We start from the raw sequence: 19,448 nt of genomic DNA on the forward strand, positions 1-19,448 counted from the left end.
CTATCTTCAAATTAGCCAAACTACTCTGTCAAGAACAGAAAAAGAAAGGAAAGATGGTGGATATTATAGGGAGAACAAAACCCCCTTGGGGGCTGGCAGAGGCAGATTTTCTGTTGCATTTGTCTGCTGGCTGCTTTGCTCCTTTCCTGCTGGGAAACAAATCAAGATTATACAGTGATTTCAAAATCCATGTCTTTAGTAGTGTATAAAAATGAGAGTGAGAACTGTGAGTGAATCAAAGGCTTAAGTACTGTGTAAATCAGTGATTTTAGACAAGAGACTTTTAGGGCACCAGGCACTCTTCTTTTGAATATCGAGTTGTATTTCTTGTGGCTTCCATGTCTTAATCTCCAGTAGCCCCAGGAGTCTGGCTGGTTACTTGTTTGCAGGAACCAAAGTTTTTTCTTTGCTTCATGTAGCAGAACAGTATCAAACCCAAAGTCCTGGTCACCAACTTATGTTTCCAGGATTGCCACTAAGGGAATAAAGCACTGCTGTAAGAGAACTCTAATATGATGAAACAGTAAATTAGTCAGCAAAAGTGCCAGGTTACCCATGACCATGGTGGAAATCCAGTGTTGACTTTTAGCATAGTCATTCCTCCTGGCTTTTGGAGTCTGATCCAAATCTCATTGGAAGCCCCTGGGAAGTCTTTACATGGATTGTTTGGCCAAGCTCATGGCATGGCATTTTTTTTTAGCATATCACACATAGTCAGTGGTGATTCTCTTTGGACGAAGAGCCTGGGTGCACTTCAGCCTCTCATATTTGATCCTCAGAATATTTGATGCTCAGGGGCATTTGCTTTCCCTTTGGTTCCCCAGAGTGGTTCCATGGCTCTGGATGTCTTAAGTCTTGCCTTGTTTGTGGTGGTGGGTAATCAGTACATATGAATCTGATTTCCCTCTTGGACTAAATCTGAAATCCTTAAAAAATACTCTGGTGGGGGGTGGTGGTGGTAGTGGTGGGAGAGAGCTAAGAAAAGAGTAATTTACTGCATTAAACTTGAAATATTTCCCAAATGTGAGGCAGATGACACTGGAAAACTTGCTCTTCTTAAAAATGTGAAATAGAAACAAGTGCTACTTCTCAGCCATGAACTAAAAGCCTTATAATGAACTGTTCTTTCAAGTATTTTTTCCCCATGGAGAAGACTTTCACTAGGTAAAGAGAGCAAAGCAACCACAGACAACACTCACATGTTTACCTGACCATTGAAAAATTAAGAAATAAATTAGGTATTTAAATGATCGAAAACAAATATTTTCCTGGACATACCATCCAGGAAACAACTGTGGTGAGGAATTGTGGAATAATCTCTCCAGACAGCTCTCTCCTCATCTTTTTTCTGCTTTATTATTTTAAATTCAAGTGTGTGTAATCTGTGCCTCCAATGTATTTGGTTATCAGTCATTACATTTGCTGCTTGCTTGCTAAAAAAGAGAACTAACATCCTGGCACTAGAACAATGAAGACGCACAATGTCTGACAGCAGATTATTAGTGCTGGTCATTGACTCTGATTTATGGTCTTAGTTTCATTGTACAGCACAACAGTAAATTAAAAAACCTTGTGATTTGTATATATAAACACTGTGTGTGTATATATATATGCAGACATACATATATTTACAAATGGAATTTAAAGAAAGATTTTTAAAGACACAGAAAGCTGTAGATGACACTTCCAAAAGAACTCCAGAAACTGGGCTCTGCCAGAAACTGAGCTGTGACTGTCACAATGTGGCTTGCTTGGCAAGTTAAAAATCATGAGCTTATTTCAGTGCATAGTTGGAAGTCGAGATCTTCTGAAAAGCTGATGTCAGTTCTGTGTTCTGATTCTTCTGTTGGTTTTGTTTGGTTTTGTTTTTTTTTTAATTTAATCTGGCTTTACCTAGCAATGCCCAATTATCTTTTCAAAACAGAAAATAACAAGAAGGGGGAAAAGAAAAAAGGTAGGAACTTTCAGCATTCATCCTTAGTAAAAATTGGCCAGAATGGCCTGAGAAAATGCCTATCATAGAGAAGCTTGATAGAACATGCCCATGCCATGTACTGAGAAATCTTGGAGAGGAAGACAGACTATGGGAAGTTACAAAACTCTTCAAGATCCAGGGGCTGCTTAGATCCTCTGAAACCCTTTGTATAGCTTGAAATCTTTTTTTATTGCTCTATCCAAGAACAATTTTTCACGAGGTCTCAGTTTAAAAAATTTCAGAAGAAGAACAAGCTGAGAAGCTCAGGAAATGGGAGTTAGGCCAGGCCATGGAAGAAGTAATGTGTCTGCAGATATGTATGATAAGAAAAACTCTTTCCCGTGATAGATGCCACTTGAAAAAAGTGCATCTAGTGAATACTTTTCAGCACTTGACCTCTGCCTGTGTAATCATTTTTGCCATTTGTCATATGAACTACATCTGCTTTTTTCAAATGGAGATATGATTGGTTACTTGAGAGAGAATTTTTTCGCATTCTCTGAAGTCTGGATCACTGAGCATGAAGCTTGTTACACCTTCCATGCTTTCCCTTAGATAATGTTATAATTTGGATGTTCTGTCATGCAATTGTCCACTCCATGCATTCAACTCTGTGCTTCCACACAGCATCATCTGGGGTAAGCACATTCCCCAGGTTAGCCTGGTGGATGAGGGAGGGCTATGTGTGTGAGAAAATACTTGCTTCTGTTAGTTTGTATATTTGCCTTTCCTAGTGTAGGGCTGACTTAGGACCACCCTCTGTTGAAATAAAATAGCAATAGCACTGAAAAGAAAATGTATCCCATAATGTTATATTTTTCATATGTGCTGCAATCCACTGATTGGCTTCTGTAAAGGGAAAAATCTCTCATGGTGGATACTTCAGTTCTCTAATCAGCAGTGTAGAGTTGTTGGAGTGCACTTGCTGTGCATCCCTCTGGTTTGTGGGCTCCCATCCAGAGCCAGCAACAGGGCTGTGTAAGGGTGGGAAATGGAGCTGGCACATTTTGTGAAGTGTGGTTTGGTGGGGGGGGGGATATTTTGATGGAATATATCTCACTCTTTCTGTAATAAAGCCCATGTTATTCAGGAAATCAATGTCTGAGACTGTCCTGGTCTGCACACCCTATTCTCAGTCCTGGGGGTCTTTTTACAGTGTTTAAAAAGCCTTAAGAATGTGGCTTTTTAAATCAAACTGAAGCAAGTAATGAGCTGTGTGTTGCAGGTTGAATGAATCAACCCTGGAGAACAACCACCATTTGGAAAATGACGCTTTTTCGGACAAGTCAGAGAGAGACAACATAGAGGAGTCAGAGAATGAAGCACATGAGAACAGCCGGAAGACAAATGAAAGCGAGAGTGATCAGTCAGAAATGCAGGGAGAGGTCTCTCCAGGAGGGAAGGGGACCACTTATATTGAACAAGTCTATGAAGAATTTGGAGAGGTAAGAAAACAAAAATCTTGATTGCTGCCTGTTCCTGTTAAAATGTATCTGTTTACAGTGTTTGTCATTCCACCTTTTAGCTGTATGGCAGGTAACAGCCAACTTTATGATTTACAGTATTTCACAGATAAAGCAAAGGACAGTTTGCTGCTAAATTGAGTGATGTTATCATGTGCTTTAATAATTCTGCATTATGAACAGCAGCTCTGCTACTGTGCTTTGGTGTGTTTCCAGCATCAGTGATTACTTTAACCAGTTATTGCATTAAAGATCTGCACAGCATTGGCACATTCATGGAGCCAGCAGGAGCAGGGATTATTATGCTGGGCAGCATGTGTTGGCCAGTTAGGGTACTCAGTCCTTGTGTGATACAAAATATTTTTGTATTACAACACTTCCCTTTTTTTATTATGCATGGAACATCCTTTTTTGTGTGTCTGAATGGAGCATTTAAGCCACTTGATTGCTAAATGCCAGTTGCTTATCTGAAAGCCATTTCTCATGACAGTTAACAGCAGGAAGATGCATTTCTGTTCCACATAAAGAACCTCACTAGCTGGATGTCACTGTGACACCTCCGAGAAAGGCAGTGGTAGAGAGCTGGAGCAGCCAAATGTGCTGTGTGAGAATCAGTCTGAGCAGGCAGCAGAGGAGCTCTGCTCTGAGCAGTCACTCGCCTACTGCTTTGAACAAGGAAGCTGATATCTTGTTGGTGCTTCAAAGAAACACACTGCTAGAAAGCTGTTTTTTTTCTTAGAGTCATGGAATCGTAGAACGATTTACATTGGAAAAGACCCTTAAGATCAAGTCCAATTATTAACTCAGCACTGCCAAGTCCACCACTAAACCATGTCCCTCAACACCACATCTACATGGCTTTCAAGTACCTCCAGGGATGGTGACTCCATCACCATCTTTTCCAGGCCTGTTCCAATGCCAGACAATCTTTTTAGTGAAGAAATTTTTGTTAATATCCAATCTGAACTTCTCCTGGCATAACTTTAGGCCACTTCCTCTTCTCCTATTACTTGTTTCCTGGAGAAGACACCAAAATTCACCTCTCTGCAACCTCCTTTCAGATAGTTCTAGGGAGTGATAGGGTCTTCCCTCAGCCTTGTTTTCTTCAGCCTAAAGCACCCAAGTTCCCTCGGCTGCTCCTCACAGGGCTCATGCTCCAGACCCTTCACCAGTATCTTATGACTTTCTTTCAGTGTTTTCCTGAAAGTGTACTGCTAATATTGAAAAAAAATATAGTCAAATATATCCTAATTACACCTAGCTTCTCTTTAATGCATTTTTTCCCTCAATTCCTGTTGCAGACAGGCAAATGGTAACTGAGTTCAAACAGGAGATTTTGAATATAGATGAGTAACTATGCAGCAGCAAAATGAAAGCAAATTTAATTTCTGTCAGCTGCTTATTCTGAAATGACCTTTCTTCACATGACAAATTTGTCCTAGAAGTGGTGATAGGGCAGGCTGATATTTTGGTGTTTGAACAAACCTTACAGGCTACACTCATGTGTGTACATGGGTGTGTGAGAGAGATTTCTGCAGTTTTACATTAAAGAAGAAAAAATTGCACTACAAACCAAGTGGAAAAGACTGCGTTTCTGTTGGAGAGTGACAGTTCATGTGGCATTAAATAAGGCTCTCTGTAGTGTGCCTGGTCAGGCACAGGTAACATCCAGTTGCCTTCCAAAAAGAATTGCCATGTGGCCTTGGCCAATGGGTGTTGTGTAAGATTTCTTCAAGAGGTGGGGCTGTCATCGCCTGGGACACACGGGTAGGACTGGTTATTGAGTCTGAACTCACTGATGAAAGGAACGTGGACTAAAATGGGTTTTGTGCAATGATGTAGCTCCCCTGGGTGATGATGTATCAAGGTAAACACAAAGGGTGCCAATAGTAATGTCAGTTGTCATCTTAAACTGAAACTGCCCTCACCCTGTGCATGCAATTCAGGTGTGGCAGGACAAAGGTCACAAACTGGCACTGTTAAATTTTCAGCTTGGCTTTTCATTTTAAAGGTGTGCACATGAGTAGGTGCGTTGCTGTACTCTTGGAAGGTGTTTGTGCATTTCCAGTTTTGCCTTGTTTGCAGTTGGAATGTGAAGGCAGAAACAGGTGTCAGAAGAACTTTGAGATTGCAAAAGTTGGCCTAGAACACAAAATAGCCACTTCAGTAGGTAGATTGATAACAGAAAAAAATCCCATTTTTTCCAAGCTTGTAGTTGTTACAAGTTACAAAAAGGGTTATTATTTAAGGTTGTTCACATGTTCCTGCATCTTCTTCTCTTTCTGTTTATATCCATCCTGTGTAGACTCATTCTAAGAAACACTTTGTCCAGCAATTTCAGTGTCATTAAATTTATATTGACAGTACATGCACACGAGAACCTGGATAAATAATGAGAGTTCTGACAGACCTATGTGCATTTTAAGCCCTCGGTGATGCTGTGGCACTCCATTTCTCCTTGGAGGTTCAAGGTGTATATTGCATCAGACTGTCAGAAGAAGAATGGTACAGAAATAGAAAAGCAGTTACAGTAACAGAGCTTTGTTGTTCCTTAGTTTGAAATTCCCTCAGCCTGCAAGCCCTGTAGGACTGGTAAACTTGCTGTGACTGTAGTGCTGATTGGGAGCCAACATGGTGGCAATGCTCAGGTGATGAAAAAGAATGTTTAGTGATTTATACCACCTGTAAATCCTGTTGTGTTGTGCTATGCCCTCTCCCAAACCGAAGTCTTTTCCAAAAGTGGATCTGTGCCCTTTTTCTCATAGAAGTCACTAGAAAGCCTAAGTATTCTCTTTCACTGTTAAATTATGATGCCTAGGATGCATTAAAATGCCATTTTTTTTGAAAACTTAGTTTAATTTACCTTCTCTAGTGATGTGAAAGGCCCATTCCTCCATGTTGCACATCTTGTACACCACTGAATGCATAGGAACTACACAGGGCTGAAACCACAGCATAATCCCTGGCTTTTTTTACCTACACTTCTGCTGCAAAGGGCTCTTTTGGAGCAGCATTGCCAGGTGCTGGAGTTTTTGTGCCTCTCACCTGGCAGTGAGAGATACTGACACACCAGTTTGTCTTGTCCAGAAGTTGGAGGACTGCTTCTATTCTGTTGCTTCTATTCTGTTTACCTCCTATATTTTTCTACATATATCCTAGTGAATCTTACAATCTTTCATTTGTGGAGAATGGGACTGAGAGGAGCTTCTTCTGTGCATCCGCCAGGCCACAGGGATGCTGTAGCAGCCCTGGGCATGTCCACACCTCCTGAGGGCCTGCAGTGCAGGGTCCCCTTGGCTAATGCTGGTCCATGCTGGCCCATCACAGCCCTGAGGAGTGTGGAGGCAGTGGCTCAGGGAGGAGCACAGCAGAGCTGCTCCCTGCCTTGTGCCAAACTTCACAGACACCCAGGGCTCTCTGCACCATTCGCTTGATTGCTTTGGGGATTCATTTCTACCGAGACATGGCTGATGTCTCTGCAGTGGTGTGGGTGAGCATTCACCCTTGTGCCAGGGCCTGGCGTGCATGGGTGAGCTTGGACCCCCAGAGAAACGCACACACGAGGAATGGTTTTCCTTTTTCTGCCCTGAGGTTCTCTTTGCCTTTGTAGACAGGGGAGTCATCTCAGACCGAAACCGTTTCTGAGGAGAACAAGAGCCTGATGTGGATCCTGCTGAAGCAGCTGCGGCCTGGCATGGACCTGTCACGGGTGGTGCTGCCCACCTTCATCCTGGAGCCACGCTCATTCCTTAACAAACTCTCCGACTACTACTACCACGCCGACCTGCTCTCCCAGTAAGCAGCACCCAGGGTGGGCCTGGCCTGGACATTTTTCCTATATTTGTGAAAATATCTCTTTGTGTGCCAGAAGGGCTCCCAAATAATACCGGGTCACTGGCTTCAACATAGATCGAGCCAGGCACCAGCTGCAGTGGCTTTTTACAGATAGACTGCTGCCAGTGAGGGGCAAGGAAGGAAAAGTTAAACTCCAGACACCTTTGCATGTAGACATGTTTGCCACTGTTGGCTGGAACTGATGGGAATTCAGCTGATGCCTTCGAATTTTGCACAACTGAACTGTGCCACCTCCTGGTGTACTCGTGTACACGGGAGAGCAGGACAGAGAGCGACCAAAATCCTCAAGCACTTCTGTTCCCCAAAGCAGTATGATTATGATGTTTAATAAACAAATAAGAAACATCTTTTAAAACCATTGAGGCGAGAGGCCTGCTGGGAGCAGCAGAGTAGAAAAGAGGAAATGTTATGCTTCCAGATAGGACCTGCCTTCTGAATGAGATATGCCTAGTGGATTGTAAAACCAGGATGTGCAATATTCTAATAACAGCACTAGTTACTCATTTTTATTCCGCTTTCTCTGGGTAATTACAGAATCATGGTATTTTCAAGCCTTGTTTGTGATATTTGTACCATCTGAAGTTAAAGAAATAGTTCTCAGTGCTGAGATGTAAGAAGACTTCAAGAGGTTTGGAGGTTTTGATAAAAAGATGGTTAAATTTGTGGTTTGGGTGATTCTTCTAAATGAATTTTGCAATAATTTTCCCAAGTGGATTTTTAAATCTGACTAAATGGTTGGAAATACCAGGAATGCCTTTGGTTTGGTTTACTTCCTGCTTCATCTTTGAGCATTGTTCAGAGATGCTGGCTGAGATGACTTTTTGAAGTCCTTTCCAACCTGAATTATTGTATGAAATCTCAAAGTACTGATAGAGTTCATGTAGCACATCATCTTTAAAGATATTTTATGAAAGAGGGAAGCAAAGAAAAAGACACAAAAAAAAAAAATCTTTGATTTTGAGGGTATAGGTTTGTTTTTGACTCTGTTCTACTAGCTGTGACTCAGTGCTAGTGTGAGTGGCAATCCCACATTAATCTACTCCAATATCCAATCGCAACTAATGCACTCCAGAAATTTTATTGGTCTTTTTTCAGAAATGCGGACCAAGGGGTGCCACTTTTAAAGTTTGTTTTGTGTGACTTACGTTACTAAAAATACATATATTTCTGCTGGGAGACACCTTTTTCACTGGCAGCAGCACAGAAGTTACTTCCCTTTAGTTGTGGGGAAATAAATTTAAATTGATGTTATTATACTGGTAAGAAACTAATGTAATGTGTAACCAGCATAAAGAATGTTTTATGTTCTGTTCTGCAGGGCTGTCCTTGAAGATGATCCATACACCCGCATGAAGCAAGTCTTGAGGTGGTATCTGTCCGGCTTCTATAAGAAGCCAAAGGTAAAAAGAGGCATGAAACTGGGGTTGTAATGGGCATTGAAATCTTCTGCTGTCATTTTGTTTAATTTCTCTATTGCCTCTCCTTTGAGACTTTACCTCTGTTTTTGCTCAGAAGACTTTGACCATTACTTTTTAAACTGGGGTTGCATTTGGTTTCAAAGTAGACAATGAATGCAAAATAATTGCAATTAACCTCAGAGCCTTTGCACTGGACAGTTAGCAAGTAAAACTGGTCATCAGCAAGTAACATGCCCTGGGATGCAAAGTTTTTCCCTTTGCTGAAAGCAGGTCTCCTTTCTCTTTTCAAGCCAATGTCTCCACATCAGTATGTCCTTGCTGTGTATAGTAGCAGCAATAATAAAGTTTTATCATCTTGTAAGGCTTTGATTGGGTGGCATTAAATATTAAATTGATAAGAATAGCATATTAATCCATGGCTTGAATGAAAAGATTAGATTAGATTAGACTGATGTGTAACTAGTTCTTCAGTTTTTACTCGTGTGATTGACTTTGTTTAAACCATCAAAGAAAGAAATTATCCTATTTTTTTGTGGCCATCTGTAGCATTGAATTGCAAATCTTCATTTGTAGCAGGTTTTGATTACTTGGTTTTTCAGGGAATAAAAAAGCCATACAACCCTATTCTGGGAGAGACATTCCGCTGCTGTTGGTTTCACCCTCAGACGAACAGTCACACATTTTACATAGCAGAACAGGTAAGTTGCTGTTTGGATGCTCAGGTGTTGCAAACACCAATCTGCTTGCACCTCCATGCATGGAAACACACTGCTCGTCTCACCCTGGGAGAGGAACCTGGAGCTCTGTGTAAACTGGCAGAGCAGGACATGGGGTAAACTGGCTGCTGATCTTTTTTCTTTGCAGATTTACAGAAATTAGGTGAGGCTTGGTGGGCACTCAAGACTATAACAGCAGGTCTCACATATGTAATATCAGCTTCTTCAATAAAGATCTTTTCCATGGGATTCTGCCCTACTGTTTTCTTATTGTTAATAAAATGGGAGTTGTGTTGCCTCTGTCAAAAGGGGCATAAAACACACAACCAAATCCTTCCATCTTTTATTTCTAAACTTTCTATTATGATTTTAATAGGAGTAAATCGAGGGCTTATGTTTATGTCTTTGTGATTAAATGAAGGACAGAGCTCATAAGTTAACTGACCTGACAAAGTGTAGTTTGAGATTTACAGTGTTAATAAAGGGATCTGAGACCTGTATGGTCTTTGGTAAAGAAACTCCCAGTTTCACATACATTTTTCCTCTATTTAATCAGATGATTTTAGCTTTGTTAAATTTTTTATTTCAACCACTGCATACATTTCATGTAAGTTATTCAAATGCTGCACTAAAGTTCTGCACTGTTCATTTATTGTCTTGAAAACTTTGCACTCTATCTGTTGGCCTGAAAGTGATCTCACGTACACAAGCTTAAGGAAATACAGGTTGGGGGAGAAATATTAGATGTATAATGCTCTCATACATAATGGTGTGATGTATTTTTTTCCCTCTTTAGTGTGCACTCACCTCTCTGCTTGGCCTGTGCAGACTGCTCTGTATGACCCCTGTCTGTTTTTATCCTAGGTGTCCCATCACCCACCAGTGTCAGCTTTTCACGTCAGCAATAGGAAGGATGGATTCTGCATTTCTGGCAGCATTCTAGCTAGGTCCAAGTTTTATGGTAAGGCATTAAGTCTAGGCCTCTCCCAGGTAACATTGTGGCATCAGTTTTGGTTTGTTTTTCAATCATCCCTGAGTGTGTTGAGAGTTAAAAGAAATGGTTGACAAATCCATCACTGGGATAGCCTAATTCCTTGTCTTGGCTCTCTCGAGTCTTTGCCATTTCCACCATTTCACACATTTCAGTGTGACACCACTCTGATATTAAAAGAAATAAAAAATCAGATAGAAAGATTGAGAGCTTTAAAAATCTGTTTCTCAGAAGGCAAAAGCTCAGGATTATGTATGGGGTTGTCAGTATACACTTGGTATGTACTGGTGGATGAGTCATGGATGAGTCACATTACAGCTCTCCAGCACCGGCACCAAGACAACAAACACAAAAGTGTCTGAGCAGTTTTGAACCTTTATCTGGCTCCCAGACTCCTGAGTGTTGAACCCCAGAGCTTCAAAAGGTCCTCCAGGCATTTAATATCAATGGAAACAGCACAACTGCGGGCTCTGAAACACTGTTGCTCTTTGAAATCAGTGTTTTGTTTCAACAAACATTTTTTAATTACTATCTTCTGCTGAGTGTGTTTGCTGAAACACTTTTAGATAGTCTTTGCTGCCTGGCAGTTTCTTTTGTTATTTGGGATCATCCACAATCAGAAAAGTTTTGAGAACTGGAGGACCTGAGAAACTTCTAAGCTCCCACTAGCGACCTAATGTTATTAATCTACTGCTCTGTCTGCAAGAGGGGCTAAAAGCCAGAGCAAATAAGAGCAGCAGAGTTTGTAAGAGCTGCCTCCCTCCAGCTGTGCATGATTTGCAGAGTCCTGAATTATGAGCATTTCATATCTCTTCTTCCATTAGTGACCGACATTTAAATGGAAATGCTTTTTGTAAAGTAAGAGGAGGGACAAAAAGTATAACAAGAATTTTTTAATGTGTATGTGTTTTAAATTCTAGGCAACTCACTTTCTGCGCTGTTAGATGGGAAAGCAAAGCTTATGTTTCTAAGCAGAGGAGAAGAATATGTAATCACTATGCCATACGCCCACTGTAAAGGTAAGGTATGACTCTTCAAGTAGGAAGCAAACAGAGTAACAAAATGGTGTCTTACTGACTAACTTTGCACTGGCTCTCCCTCTCAAGTAGCTGACACCACAGGGCCTGGTACTTCCAGAGAGCTCCCAATGAGTCATGGCACTCAGTAGGAGGCCTTCAGTAATCCTCACAGAGCTTTCTGGTTTACCTGTGCACAGCCCAGGAGAAAGTTTAGTTTTCAGACAATTAGTTTTTAGACAATGCAGAAACAGAAAAATACTGCATATATTCATTGCAGATGAGATGAAAAGAGCAAGACTACATTTCTGAGCTTCTTAGGATAAAAAGGTTTTATTATGTTAACACTAAAGTTGCTTGATATATTTTCTGTCTTTTTGAGGATAAAGGAAATTCCTGACTTTTCTTGCCATTTCTTTGTTATTCTAGTAATGGTATTTCTCAGTATGAGCTGCCTCAGTGAGGCTAGCACCTGCTGCTGTGTGGCTTTGCTCTGTGGAGCCACTGTGTGCTGAAGTTGGGGCATGGCTGCTGATTCACTGCTCCTCAGGAAGCTCTCTCTGTATCATTTCCACCACAGAGTTAAAATCAGCAGTCAAAGTAGTTTTGGGGATCAAGTATTTTTTAATTTGGTACACAGACTTCTAAGTTTATATTTAGAAGGGCCTGGGTACCTGAAAACAGCAACCTCATAATATCATGCCCTCTGTGAAGTATTCCTGTGCATAAATCTTCTTACCAATTTTTCTTTTTCTGTGAAAGACCTCTTCAGCAAATAGTAAACATATATAACAAGTTCTCTACATGATCTGTAGTCTCCCAGACTCTGGTAAATCCTCTTACAGCTTCTCTCTTCTTCAATCACCCGAAAGAACTGACTAGGTCTGTTTAAGCACTAGTATGAATGAGGTTGTTGGCTACAACTTTATTTTTCCTGTCCCACTTTCAGCTTGCCACAGGTGCACCCATGAGTCAAGCTGTTTCCTAACTGGTGTTATAAATGGGGAATATGAACTCGGGGAGATTCTTCATGCTGACAGTAAACAGCCGCTTCCTAGAAACCTCCAGTTCTGTATTTTCAAAACTTTAAGCCAAGTGATGAATTTCACAGTGTGTCAGCAAGAACCAGGTTGACTTGAGAAAGCAGGTTGCTTCCACTAGGGCCTCTCTTAAGCCTCTTTTTTTTCTATCAGGACTTTTATATGGTACCATGACAATGGAGCTTGGAGGGAAGGTTACCATTGACTGTGAGAAAACTAACCACAGGGCAGAACTGGAATTCAAGCTAAAGGTAAGATACTTTGTGGCCCCATTTTGAGTGGGTTTCAGGCTTGTCCCTGTGCCCCAGGCAGGGTTTGACCATACACACCGGATCATTGCTGTACCAGCAATATATGTGAGCACCACAGCAGGGCCCGCGTGGAGAGAAGGTGTCACCCTGCTGCCATCAGTTTTGCCTCGTGCAACTCAAATTGACCTCAGGAAGCCTTAGTTTTACTTGACTTTTTCACTGCAGCTGGCTACTGGCCAAATTTTGTTCTGAAACTTTGGCTTCTCTTTAGTCTGGGATAATTAGTTTTGCTTGCAAAATACAGTGAGTGTACAAAGAACTTGGAGACAAGTTACGATGTGGATCTTTGGGGTAGCTCTCCAGCAGCCATCACATCTGTACTCTTATCTTGCAGGCATTATGGTGAGTTGCACCTTGTGTTTCTCAGGGCTACAGGACCTTGCCCTGATAGCAAGGTGAGAGCCTGTTGTCAGGCAGGTAATTCTGAGGGGCTGTCACACTGGCAAGTCTTGTATTCACTTGTTCATGTAGCTAGTCCTTCCCCTGGAGTGCCTGGTGATGCAAATTTATGGTATGCAGACAAAAAGGAGACATATTTGAACATTCCTGTTATTACGTGAGTTAAAATTTAGGAGGGAAGGTGATAACATGTAACTTTTTTGGGGTAGTTAACTAGCTTTTTAAGGAGCATCCATTTTTCTTCTGCTCCAGCAAACAATTTCTTGCATGAGCATGAAATGAAAGGACTGAGAGACTGCAGGACTTCAGAGTTGCAGCCTTAGCCAACATAAATGTGAGAGATCACTGGAGTTAGGGGAACCTTTTGCAAACTGTGAGTTGTTTGAGGGCAGTAATTTTTTTCTGTCTTTATTTGCCCTTACAAAGGGAGCTCTTTCCTCATTACTTCCCTGACATTTGCACATACTTGTCTTTAGAGCCTGTTCTTCTCATAGGCCTGGTGTACTGTGTTGAGGCCAGTGGGATATTTCCCTGACCTGGGAGTCATCTCAAACCTACAACCAGTTTAGACCCTAAAGTCCTTTTCTGACTTGAAAACAGTATGATTTATCCAAACATGTCTCAGAAATGTCCCCATGATGTAATTACATGATCTGCTTTAAGCATTTCCTAGCTTTCTCTTTCAATAGAATTGTGGGAAGTTGCAGGTAAACCCCTCAACTCTGTTTTTAATTTGGATATGTACCAGTTCTCTGCTGGGTTGCAGAGATTGATATTGATGCTTGAGATGCATGTGATTATTTTATCCATGGGTGTTGTGTGAAATTTGGGTTTATATTATTATTTAACACACTCTCTCTCTCTCTCTCACACACACACACAAGTTTATCTGCACAAATGTTTTCAGAAAATGCCTGCTAAAATGTCTGAAGAGATGTGTTCTGTGCACAGAAGAGCTGCTCACATTTTCACTGGAATTTCCTGTGTTTGGTATCCAGGAGATGGGTTGAATTTTTCATTGTTTTGGGATTTTTTTTTCCTTGACTCTGGAAATACCTTTTTTCTTTGGTTTGTGGGGTTTTTTTTGCTGCTGACCAGAGCTTCTTCACACTGGAGACTTGACACACATGAAGTCATCAGCAGTGCCACACTGTGTTGCTGTCCCATAAGCAGGAGCAGTCACCACAAGTGCTGCTCCTTTCCTTTGGACAAGGGTGCAAAGGCTGTGCTTCTGGACAGTGGGAAGGAGTTGTTCACATACACCTATCCTGGTATCTGGCTGACAATAAATAAGTGTGTTTCCAATAGAGATGAGGCCTTTCACTCCTGAGTGTTAATGCCCCCAAGGTTTATCTCCCTACCTGCAGCTACAGTGTTTGTGGTATTACAAACAAAAGGAAGGAGGCACAATGTGAGACAGACAGAATCCATGTTAGAATTCGTTCTGCATTTCCTCAGGAACAGTGGAAGTCAAGCAGTTGCACTTTCCTTCCCTCCTGTTGCATCGCTGTGTTTGGCTGCCTTCCAGTCCTCACCAGACTGACCACATTTGCTGTGTCTCTTCTCCCCTGACAGCCCTTCTTCGGTGGCAGCACGAGCATTAATCAAATCTCGGGGAAGATTAAATGTGGAGAAGAGGTGCTAGCGAGTCTCACTGGACACTGGGTAACATTTGATAATCAATGTTGCTGACAGGTTACGAGCCCATGGCTGCAGGGTTCCGGGAAGGGCTGGCAGCCCTTGGCAGGCTCCCTGCACTGGATTGGGTGCTGGGAGGGCTCTGTCCTGCCTCTTCTTGCCAGCCCCAGGGCATGCAGGTTAGCAGAGCCTGGGCCACACCTCTCTGGTACTTCTGGAGGTAATTTATGCTTCAGTAGTCCCATCCATCTGCATTGTGAGCTGCACTTCCAGAGCCTGGGAAAGCTGGGAACAGCAAAGGGGGTTCTCCACCAAAGCCAACGGTTCTGCATTTAGGATCTGAGGCTTAGGACAAGCACTGATGGCAGGAGATACAGTGTGTATTAGGTGTAATTGCAAAGAGCTTGAGGCTGCCTTTTGTCTGGTGTGCTCAGTACTTCCCCAGTTAGATTGGGATCAGGGAAGAGCTTAGAGGATTTTGAATTCATTATTTTCACAGCAAAACTTTTTGGTGGAACACAGTTACTACCCTGTTCATCAGCCAAAGGACAGAGACATCAATTCAGTGAGGGTGTTATCTCTGTGGCCAGCTCAGAACAGTCAGCAGAGCACCTGGCACCTTTGTTCACCCAGAAGTGATTCACTCAGAGCCACCCTCAAGCCAAAATTCAACAACAATAAAGTTGCACAGTGGATGATGTAGTCTAATTTTGATTGGAACTCCTGTTACCTGAAACAAAAGCAGTGAACCTTGGCTTTGGGCTGGACATCTGGGTATTTCTTTGAGCAACATTTGGGCATCTACATCATCATTGTAGTTGGCCTATGCACCCTTGCCAGTCTATAGAAATTGCTGTTTCTGAGAAAAGATTTGTCTCATCTGAAGGAGGTATTTAAAGTAGGCCAGGTGAAATGTGCCTGGATAAAGCCCTTACTATAGTGAGATCCTAACCACGGTGTAGCCTTTGGTACTGGATTTGTTCTGTCAGGCAATCTGTCTTTTTACGTAAAAAGCTAATGACCATTTTGAAATTGGGAGATTTACCCTTTCTAGGCATGTACAATGGATTTGCTCCATTCTGAGCTCCTTTTCCTGCAGGATGAGCCCTGTCAGTGGTGAGTTGTGCTGGACTGTGGAGTAGCTTGTCTGCGCTGGGTCCTGACAACACCACCCATGAAATCCTGTCATTCAGGGGCTCCTCTGAGCCATGTGGTTGTGTGCTGCTCAGTGCCCCACCTTCTGCTTATACACTCCTCCCTTGATCTTTATCCTGGTAGTTTGTGGTGCACAAAACTGTAGTGATGTATAAAAGAAGTTAAATGGCTCTGGAATGGTGGCTCTGTAAGCTGCTGCTTACAGCTGTGTGCTGTGAACAGGGGCTGCCTTGCAGTGGGGTAGGGACAGTGTTGCTTCTCCTCCCTCCCCACTGGGAGTACTGGCCTGCTTTCCTGTCTTTTCTCTGACATCATCCAGTTTCCTGACAGAAATCCTTGTATCTGAATGGTAAATTGTCTGCCTCAGGACCTGAAAACCTACCTGTATAAAGAAGGGAAGGAAATCCGAATGCTTCTCAGCCCTAAGGTCACAGCGGCTGAGTACTTGTATTTATGCTTGTTAGAGATGCATGTAGTGGTGCTTGATAATTCCAGCCTACCTCATCCTATCCACACTGGGGGTCTCTTGGAGATCTGGGATCAGTCCTGGTACTAGCATATTGGAATATGGGAGAGGAAGTCCTGAGGGAGACTTTGGAAAAGGTAGCCGGGGATCTTGTTTATATGTGCTGGGTGGTAGGTGGGAGGAACAGTGGTGAAAGAAGAATATCTTAGGGCTTCTGTGGGCAGTGAGGTCTGGGGACAAGACTTAATAGAAGGAACCAGGTCCCTTTCCACTCTGATTAATGATAAACGTAGCCACTGTTTCTGGCAATGCCTTGCCTCATTCATTTCAGAAACCTTCTAGGCAATGTTCAGTGAGATTTTATTGGCAAGAGGAGGAAAGCCTCCTAACCAACAGGTATCCCTTATCATCATCCAGGAGCAGCTTTGATTTGTCGGGACTAATTTCTGCATTAGTTTTCTGATTGTCATTAATTGACTTAGTTTTCCTTTTCAGGATGGAGAAGTGCATATGAATGAGCTGAAAAATGGGAACACAGAAATGTTCTGGAACCCGACCAGTGAAGTGCGAAGGCAGAGACTGAAGCGCCACATTGTGCTGTTTGAGGAGCAGATGGACTTTGAGTCAGAGAGGTGGGGAGCTTAGGGAACATCTCACTGCTGCTTCTCTCCTGGGAGCAGGGTTCTGATCAGCAGGGCTCCTCCAGTTCCTCAGCACGGTCCTGGAAAGGCAGTGACCTGCTTTGTCAGCACATATTACCCAGCCATTTACCTGTTTCTTTCCAGACTCTCAACTCTGGAGGATTTCTATGAATTGCAGCTCTGAAATAGACCTGGGCTGAGAAATAGTGGAGGCTACATTTTATCTGCTTAAAATAGCATTCCCACCTGGACTCCAGAGATCTCTATAACTGCTGGAACATTTTATGAAAGGGCAGGATGTCATCCTGAGGTTGGATATCTTGTTAAGAAGGGTTATTTCAACCACAAGCTCTTAAAGTAGATGTAGGAATTGTGGAAAGTACTGGCATCCGCAGAGCAGTACTTTGAACCACATGACAGGATTTTATGAATGAATGTAATTAAACAGATGTTTAACCTTGCCTCAGATGAGGCAACCTAATCTCATCTGAGATCTCCAATGCAGTCTGCACCAGGCTTTGTAGGGTGATCTAGGTTACCTAAAAATGTAGTTCTGGCACTTAACTTAGTGTTGTGGTTTGACCCTGGCTGGATGCCAGGTACCCACAAAAGTTGCTCACTCACTCTCCTCTGCAGCTGGACAGAGGAGAGAAAATTTAATGAAGGGTTCATGAGTTGAGATAAGGACTGTGAGAAAATATTCATCAGTTACCATTGAGGGCAAAACAGGCTCAACAGTAAAATAAATTTATTGTTAAAAAAATCAGACCAGGATAATGAGAAGTAAACTAAGCCCCTAAAACCACCTTCCCTCTACCCCTCCCTCCTTCACAGCTTTACCTCCTCCCCCAGTGGCACAAAGATACAGGAGGGTCAGGGTTTCAGTCAGTTTATCACCCACCTCTTCTCCTGCTGCTCAGGGAGAGGCAGGAAGAGGTGTCCTTCACTGCTGCACTGTGGAATCCCTCCCACAGAAGACAGTTCTCCATTAACTTCTCCAACATGGCTTCATCTCATGAGCAGCAGCTCTCTGCAAACTGCTGCAATGTGAGTCCCTCCCACAGGCAGCAGTCCTCTCCAAACTGCTGCAGCATGGGTCCACAGGCCTCCCCCAGGGTCACAGCTTCCACTTAGGCATCCACTGGCTCTGGTGTGGCTCTCCTCCATGATCCACCCACAGGTGGATCTCTGCATCCCTGTGGATCTCCACGGGCTGCAGGGCAACAGCCACTCCACCATGGTCCTCATGAGCTGCAGAGGAATCTGGGCTCTGGTGCCTGGAGCACTCCCCCCGCTCCTGCACTGCCCTTGGTGTCTGCAGAGCTGTTCCTCTCACATGTTCTCACCCCACTCATCTCTGGCCACAATTAAAACTGTGCCACAACCTTTCTTTTGATTTCCTCCCCAGTATGTTATCACAGAGGCGTTACTACTGTCCCAGCACTGGCCAGCAGCGTGTCCATATTTGGAGCCATCAGGACTCTGCCAGATGTTGTGGAAATGATGGCATCAGAAGCTTCTGGAGCTTTTCACAGAAGCCACCTCTTTTGGCACCCTCTTGCCAAAAACCAGACCATGCAAACCCAATATACTTAGCAAGTGGCAGGAATGAATAATGCACAACTGTAGAGTTGTTGAGCGAGAGTATTATGTGTTGAGAGTGTTATGTGGAGCTGGCTGTCTTTAAACAAATTAGTTGTGCTTCCATTCCACTGCAGTCAGCTAGCACCAGCCAACATTCCAGCCAGCACATGCAGTTGCTGCCTGGCTCTGCATTACACTGTCCGCTTCTCTGTGGACATCTGATTTTGGTGTTGCATCACATCATCCTAATAAGATTACCCTTTTTATAGGTAAAAAAAGGGATTGCATGAAAATAAAAAAACCATGAAGATTTCATTTGGACAGCAGTAGGCATTATGGGCAATAAAGTCTGTATTTGTAACTTACAGGGCAGATTTGTTAACCCTGCAGAGCAGGGAAGACTGCAGTAAATTTATTTCTTAATCTTCAGAAGAATATTCTTTTGGAGAATCTTGTTCTTGTGGGCAAAGAATCTCCAGTTCTCTGTTTACCGGAGTTTATGGCCAGAGCTGACTCCCTTTGCTACGTCAGAGATTAATAATGATACATGCATGTAAGGGAAGGAGGCAAAAGGGGAAGTTACAGAGATCCCTAACAGACATTCCACCAGACTCCTTATTATGATGACAGTTGCATGAATAAATTGCCTTCTAAACCAGGTTATATTCTACCTAAATTGCTTAGTCTTCTCTGCAGTGCTGAAAATCGCCTATTTTCACAATTGTTGGAGAATATCTGAAGCTCATACTGTGACGCAGCTCACTATGGAGGGTCTCATTG

At 42.7% G+C, this 19,448-nt stretch overlaps 1 protein-coding gene across 7 annotated transcripts in view; it reads left to right on the forward strand.

The window, feature by feature from the left end:
* The window catches only part of OSBPL5 (oxysterol binding protein like 5), a 134,384-nt gene that overhangs the window by 109,449 nt on the left and 5,487 nt on the right, over positions 1–19,448 (forward strand). For all 7 annotated transcript variants that reach the window (XM_058858683.1, XM_058858717.1, XM_058858676.1 and 4 more), the window contains 9 exons: positions 3,201–3,420; positions 7,049–7,233; positions 8,612–8,693; positions 9,311–9,409; positions 10,292–10,388; positions 11,339–11,437; positions 12,628–12,725; positions 14,760–14,849; positions 16,939–17,075. In XM_058858683.1, coding sequence (XP_058714666.1) covers positions 3,201–3,420; positions 7,049–7,233; positions 8,612–8,693; positions 9,311–9,409; positions 10,292–10,388; positions 11,339–11,437; positions 12,628–12,725; positions 14,760–14,849; positions 16,939–17,075 — 1,107 coding nt within the window. The remainder of the gene's footprint in view (positions 1–3,200; positions 3,421–7,048; positions 7,234–8,611; positions 8,694–9,310; positions 9,410–10,291; positions 10,389–11,338; positions 11,438–12,627; positions 12,726–14,759; positions 14,850–16,938; positions 17,076–19,448) is intronic.

This window comes from Poecile atricapillus, chromosome 1 (assembly GCF_030490865.1).
Source record: "Poecile atricapillus isolate bPoeAtr1 chromosome 1, bPoeAtr1.hap1, whole genome shotgun sequence".
Taxonomy (NCBI): domain Eukaryota; kingdom Metazoa; phylum Chordata; class Aves; order Passeriformes; family Paridae; genus Poecile; species Poecile atricapillus.